This window comes from Neltuma alba, unplaced genomic scaffold (assembly GCF_004799145.2).
Source record: "Neltuma alba isolate B1F8T4 unplaced genomic scaffold, ASM479914v2 tig00012421_pilon, whole genome shotgun sequence".
In the NCBI taxonomy this organism is placed as follows: Eukaryota; Viridiplantae; Streptophyta; class Magnoliopsida; order Fabales; family Fabaceae; genus Neltuma; species Neltuma alba.
In genome coordinates, this window is record NW_021636910.1 from 43,355 (window position 1) to 50,308 (window position 6,954).

Sequence of the window (6,954 nt, forward strand, 5' to 3'; positions counted from 1 at the left end):
GCAAAAGAAAACAAATGGGGGAAAAAAACAAGCTGTGATATCATCTAAAACTAAATATCAACATTTCTCTCAGCAATAGTTATTTTGATTAATATTTTTCAAAGTAAAAACTAACATGTACTTCCTCACAAATTATATAAATTATCCTAGGGGATTTCTCTTTGTAATTTTGTATTGTTATTAATTCAGTTCTTCAATATTAGAAACAACCATAATATATTTAATATTTTCCGAGATAAAACCATAATATATTACTCTTCTAATCCTAAAAATATGAGTACAAAAAAGCAACCATAATATTATCGATAAATAACCAAATGCAAAATTAACGCTGACTCAGAAAGGGGCAAAAAGAGATGGCAAAAGAAAGGAGAAAAGCAAAAAGAAAACAAATGGGGGAAAAAAACAAGCTGTGATCTCATCTAAAACTAAATATCAACATTTCTCTCAGCAATAGTTATTTTGATTAATATTTTTCAAAGTAAAAAACTAACATGTACTTCCTCACAAATTATATAAATTATCCTAGGGGATTTCTCTTGTAAATTTTATTGTTATTAATTCAGTTCTTTAATTATAGAAATAACCATAATCTATTTGATATTTTCCCCGAGATAAAATAAAACCATAATATATTAATCTTACAACCCCAAATATAAGTTAGTTAGGAACGGAATTCTATTACTCCATCTAATTATTAAGATAAGACCTATTTTACAGTACAAATTATATTATAAAGTAGATCTAAAATTAAGAATTAGAGAAGGATTAGGTATAAGATCTTAATCCATTTAATTTTTTATATTTAAATCACTTTTTTTCAAACTAAGTTATTTGATTTATAATCTGATGTATAATTTAATGTTATATAGGCTGTTTTAGACAGGTTATGTTACATTTGTTAAAATTAAATAATTTAATTTTAATTTTTTAAATTTATCTAAATTAATTAACTAACACTTATATTTATTAAAGACAGAAAATTGGAAAAGTACCAAGAAAAATATTAAAAAGCAATAAATAATTAAATACAAAAATAACTGTCGCTCGAAAAAGGAAGAATAGCAAAAAAGAAAAACAAATGTAAAAAAAAGAACCAAGTACGGTGATCCCAGTTTTGAACACGTGTATTATACTGATAGGTCCAGCAACATAGAATTATGGTACTCAAGTCTCTAGGATCTTCTGGGTCAACCAAAAAAAAAAAAAAAAAACAGCAAGTATCTAGGGTCAGATTTCATTCAGTCAGAACCAGAAAAGCCAGATCATTCCGAGCCATAAAGTTGAAACCAGGCCCCATCTGGGCCCCACGCCGGTGACTCCTCCGTCTTCCGACGACGGAGACTGCACCGGTGCTAACTCACTCTCACTGGAATTGGACTTGGATTTCGTGCTGTAGAGTTGCCGAATCTTGTCCAAATCATCTTTCGCGAAATCCACCTTCCTGTTGTTCTTCGATGGCACAAAGAAAGGGTACATGACCGCCCCTTGCATCGCCGAGTGGTTCAGTCCCAGCACGTGCCCGATCTGGTGCATCGCCACCGATTCCAGATCCAGTTCGTTGTCGCCCGTCATGTTCTCTCTCGGAAACACCCACTTCTCATCGGAGTCCAAAACGACATCCCAGTTCCTCGTCGTATTATCCACCCAGGCGCCGCCTACCACTCCTAGATTCCCGTCCACCGACGAGAACGTGATTTGAATATCAGATTCGTTAAACGACGTCGTCTCTGTGAAGTTCAATCTCGTCACCTCCGACCACCGGCGGAAGGCGCCTGCGAACAGATCCCTCATAAAGATCCCTGTTTCGTTTTGAGGTGAAAAAGCGTAAGTAAGCTCTTTCTTCCCTTCGGACCACCACTTGGCAAACGACGTCGTGTGATTCGCCGGCGAGGTGGAGGAGACATTTATAACATCAGGAAGGCCACATCTCGGCAGCGTGATCATTGACACGGTGGAGTTGTCGGGCTGGCCGGTGACGTTGAGGAGGAAAGTCTTTTGAAAGAATTCGATCGCTGATTCGAGATCGGCGGTGAATTCATCGGTGGAATTTGCATTCAAAGCGGAATCCAGGAAGCCGAACAAACCGAAATAGTCTTTAACAATCGATAGGCCTTCCACGACGACTCCTATTGCAATTCGACCACCCTTGGAATGCAAGAATGATCTCAATTTGTCCAATGCTTTGGAAATTTTGCCAAGATTGAGTGTTCTGAGGGGTTTGAATATTCCGTGCCACAACGATTTACTGAACAAGGAATGAGCTGAAGCTGGTCGGAGAAGAAACGGGGAAGATTCATCAACGATTAGAAGGGATAAAATCAAGACCGCAATGTAAGCTTTTCTCACTCTCATTTTTTCTCAGCTCCTTTGAAGTTGATGTGCTTGCTGTGGGAGCAGAGAGAATCCGAGTCTGGCTTTTAAAAAACCTGGGAAACGATAATTTCCATGTGACTTCGTGGTGGACTTGCTTTACCGTCAACGGAATTCCTTAAAATACTACGCTCGCACTGTAAAGTGGAAAAGAAGGCAATGATTTTGTTTTTCTACTTTTGTGTAATAAAATAGTTCATCTGATTTTATATGCAAATTACAAAAATTAATTAATTAAAAGATTTACTTTAATTTAAAATATTATATAGTAATTTTCATTAGTGGAGGAGGGGAAGGTCCAAACAAAAAAAGATCCTTATATGTATATATATGTGTGTGTATAAAATATTGTGGTTAGCCTTATTTAATTGGGAAAGCAAAATGACCTACATAATTGACGAGAACTTTGTCATGGGCACCAATGTAATGTCACATTTGTATGCCAATTTGCCAACAGAAAAACAGGGAAAGTTTCGGAAGCTATGCATCGTGACAACGATGTATATAACTTTGTATTTTTGTATATTATTTTTTTTTGGCCAACGATTAAATATTACTACTTTGGCGTAGCCATGAAAAATATATTAAAAAATTAATAATTTTATTTTTAATATAAGAGTTAGATAAATAATTTTAAAAATTAAAAAAAATTTATAATAATTATATGTATTGATTTTCTAAATCATCCTCTTTAATTATATGTATTAAAATTACTGTTTCTAGAAATTTTTTTACAATTAATAAAGAAATTTTGATGAAAAAAAGGTTATAAGTTTGGAAGATAAATATATTAAAATCTTATATTTAATAGCAAACTAACCTTATAACTAGTTTTTATCTTGAGAATAAGAGATAGTATTTTTTTAAAAAAATATATGTATGAGATCAATTTATTAAAAATAGGAAAAGGATACCCAGTTAAAAAGCTCTTCTACAAAATCAGGATATCAATAGGACAAAGGAGCCCCGCAAAATTAAGGTACAAACTCACAAAAGCCCAAACACGCGTAAAACAATAAGTACACAGAAGCCTGGGCATGAGTTGGGACAGAGTAACATTTCCTAAACTCATGGGTAGTTAACAAGATTTAGGGGGTGTTTGGGTTTTTTTCCAAACCTTGGTTTGGGAAAATATTTGCCAAACACCTTTTTTTTTTTTTAAAACCATGGTTTCCAGCAAAACTATGGTTTTGAGCTTGCAAAACCTTGGTTGTGCTGAAGCATCACGCGGGTCGCTTCTGAGGAGTTAAAAAACTCCCAACAGTAAAAAAGTCCCTCTTTTCCTATTCGAAGGTCTCTTCTCCCATTTCTTCTCTCCCATTCCATCGCCCCCTTCTCCTATTCCTCTAAAAATTATGGGATTTCATTTTAAAATCTTTAATAAATAATAATATTTTTATTGGCAAAATAAATTATTTTTCTGAAAACATATGTATTATTTTATATATATACACATTAATTATTTATTATTTATATTATTTATGTCTTATTTATTATGTTGCCAAAATATATATTATTAACAAATTTATTACTTCAAATAAGCATATATTATGAAATATATGTTATATGTAATTATCATTTAAACCTATGTCCTTTTTAGTAATTTCAACATATAAAAAAGCACTTCTGACAACAACTATCCAAACACTCCCACTTTATCAGAATCACTTTTTCAGAAAATCTATTCTTTTAAAATATATTCTCTTCAAAATCTATTTTCCAGAAGCTATTCTCCAAACCATGGTTTGAGGTTATCCAAACACCCCCTTAGGAGGTGTTTGGCATCCCTAAAAAATGTTTCTCAGAAGTACTTTTTCACAAAACGAAATAAATTCCTCCATATATTTACTTCATAAACCGTAAAAGCACTTCTGGATAATTATTCTAAAAATTGCATTTGAAAATAAAAATACCAAGATCAAAGGGCGAAACTTAGATGAGAACTCAAGTCCTCAAACAGAGGACAAGCCATTGAGGGAAGAAGAAAGGACTTCCTAATTTTCCAAAAAAAACAAAAAGGAAATAATAAAAAATAGAAAAAAAGCAAATACGGTTTTTTATGTTTAATAGTGGACATCTGGCGTAAAAAAGTATTTTCTTTATTTTCTGCTATGAATTGGTGCAGCACCCCGATCAAGCTTTGAGATTCAAAATCCAGCTCCAAACACTGTTGCCTTTGGGTTCGTGGAAGAGAGAAGCGCAAAAGAGAATAAACAGAAAATAAAATAAAATAGACATTTTTGACATTTGAAATTATTTTTCACTACTTTTATTTTCTTTTATGAACTAAAATATTCACAAAGAAGAAAGGGCTTGAGTTCTCATTGAAGTTTCGTCATCGATATTGGTATTTTTATTTTTAAATATAATTTTTAGAATAATTATCCAGATTTTTTTAAAAATTATTTTATAAAATTATTTTATAGAATTATTTTGAGAAAATGTGGGAATCCGACGCAAAGAGCAAATATGTTTTATCAGGTAACATTTTGATATTTTATTTTACTGTTTATAACATTTCCGTAAAAAAGCCCTTTGCTCTCTCCAGTCACGTATTCCTAGGCAGCCTACCGTCCGCAAGACACCAGTTTTGCTCCCTCCGCTCGCTCCCTCCCTCCCTCCAATCCTTTTTTGCCATTTTCGTTGCTTCGTCAATTTTTTTTCTCGTTTGCTAATTCTTTTTCATATTTTTTGAAGAGTACCAAATAATTCCTTTTTTTTTTTACCTGAAACAATTACATAAGTCGGCCATTTTGTAATTGAAATCCCGATGTATCGGTTGTCAGATATACATATCAATAGTGACACCAACGAAAATGTAAACTTAATGCCCTTGACAATTGTGGTATGCAACTGAAATAGAAATTAAAAAAAAAAGGAGAAAATCGCAAATTTGTACGGGTGTGTTTATTTGAAAAAAAATCTGGGGATGGAAAGGTGCGAAAAGTATTAGATCCTTCTTGTGGATTGCTTTTAACTTGTCTGGAGATTTGGGACCTATTTAAATCATCAGCGTCGCCTGAAGTTTCTTGCAGGGTGTTTGTCATCTTCAGCATCCTCAACTTCAGTAATTTCCAATCCTCTATTTCGAACCCTCAATAGACTCTCTTAAAATTTCTATCTCGCCGTGTAAAAAAGTAAATTTAAAAAAACTGGGAGAGATGGCATAAAAACTTTAAAAAAGCCCTTTATTACTGAAGAACAACTTACGTACATGGCAAGAAGCAGCAAAGCAAAACACATTTGACGAAGATCATAGCTCTAATTGATAGGAGTAGAGCAGCTCACAGTTCAGGATTATGGTACTCAACAGTTGGGCTTCATTCATTCAGATTTTATGCTAATTAAGCAATGCAAATCCAGTTATTCCAAGCCATAAAGTTGGAACCAGTCCCCATCCCGGCCCCACGCCGCCGCCTGCTGCGGCGAAGATGTTCTTAATGTTATCAGATTCTTCTTCTCTGAAAACCTTCCTTTCCCCAGCATTGAACGGGTACATAACCGCATTACGCATTTTCGAATGGCCAAATCCCAGCATGTGTCCGATTTGGTGCAACGCCACAGACCGTAAGTCCACTTGGAAGGGATCAGTCATGGGGGATGCCGGCGACACCCAGCTCTCAGAGGAGTCCAAATAGATGCCGGGCCTCGGAATGTTCCGTCCAAACAAGGCGGTGCCGATCACCCCCGCCCTATCGTCCAACTTCAAGAACTCGATTGAAATGTCAGGACTGTTCACCCACTGCGTCTCTGGAAGTGCAACCCCGTCAGCTTCGACCACTGGGACAAGGCGTTGAAAAACGTATTCTTCATCCAGATCGGCAAACGATTATCAGGTGAAAAAGCATAGGTGAACTCTCTCTTATTCTTCGGCCACAACCATTGAAATGACGTCGTGCCGTCCTCCGACATATGGCGATTCCAATAATCAGGAACGCCGCATCGCTTCTGGCGGATGAGTGAAACGGTGCCGCCGTCAATCTGACCGGTGGCGGGGAGTCCGTAAGTCTTCTGAAAGTCTCGTAAGGCTGATTGGACATCGGAATTCAAAGTGTCGTTATGGTAACCCAAGTAGCGCAAATAGGTTCTCAACTTACTGTTGAGTGTTTCCCTTCGAGGATTCCTCGGGTAGTTTAATTTGAGAATCCAGCTGCAATCGTCTAGGAATTCTTTGAAGCCTGGCATCCATGTTGGGGAAAGGATAGCATCAGCTGCAGGGGTGAAAGCTTCTGGTTCTGGATAGCCAGATGCGTCCGCAAAGAGAAGGCATGAGATGATGAAGACCAGAATGTAAGCTCTCCTCATCACTCTAATTTTCTCTCTCTTAGATTTCTGGGTTGGCTTGGTGTGGGTAGAGGGGAGAAGATCTAAGCTGCTTAAATAGCCGATGCTACATAGGGTTTTCACCGGAGACGCGATGCTACGTAGGGTTTTCACAGGAGACGGGGGTGTCACTGCCCTTTGCTTGCTGATCCTTGTGCAGCTTGGGACAGCATCTAAGGGGAAACTATCCGTGATTTTTATTTTGGTTCTAGTTATAAAACTTAAATTTATTTTTTCTCTTATATTTATATATATTCT

General features: G+C 36.0%; 2 protein-coding genes across 2 annotated transcripts; both read right to left on the reverse strand.

Moving 5' to 3' along the window:
* Nucleotides 1-1,245: 1,245 nt before the first annotated feature.
* LOC114726995 (metalloendoproteinase 1) lies at nt 1,246-2,355 on the reverse strand. Its single transcript, XM_028913699.1, has one exon. It carries the CDS (start codon nt 2,353-2,355, stop codon nt 1,246-1,248), a length of 1,110 nt encoding a protein of 369 aa, XP_028769532.1.
* Nucleotides 2,356-5,713: 3,358 nt separating this feature from the next.
* On the reverse strand, nt 5,714-6,678 carry LOC114726996 (metalloendoproteinase 5-MMP-like). The gene is made up of 2 exons (XM_028913701.1): nt 6,273-6,678; nt 5,714-6,180 (listed from the first exon to the last, which is right to left on the reverse strand). Exons 1-2 carry the CDS (start codon nt 6,676-6,678, stop codon nt 5,714-5,716), a joined length of 873 nt encoding a protein of 290 aa, XP_028769534.1.
* Nucleotides 6,679-6,954: the final 276 nt, after the last annotated feature.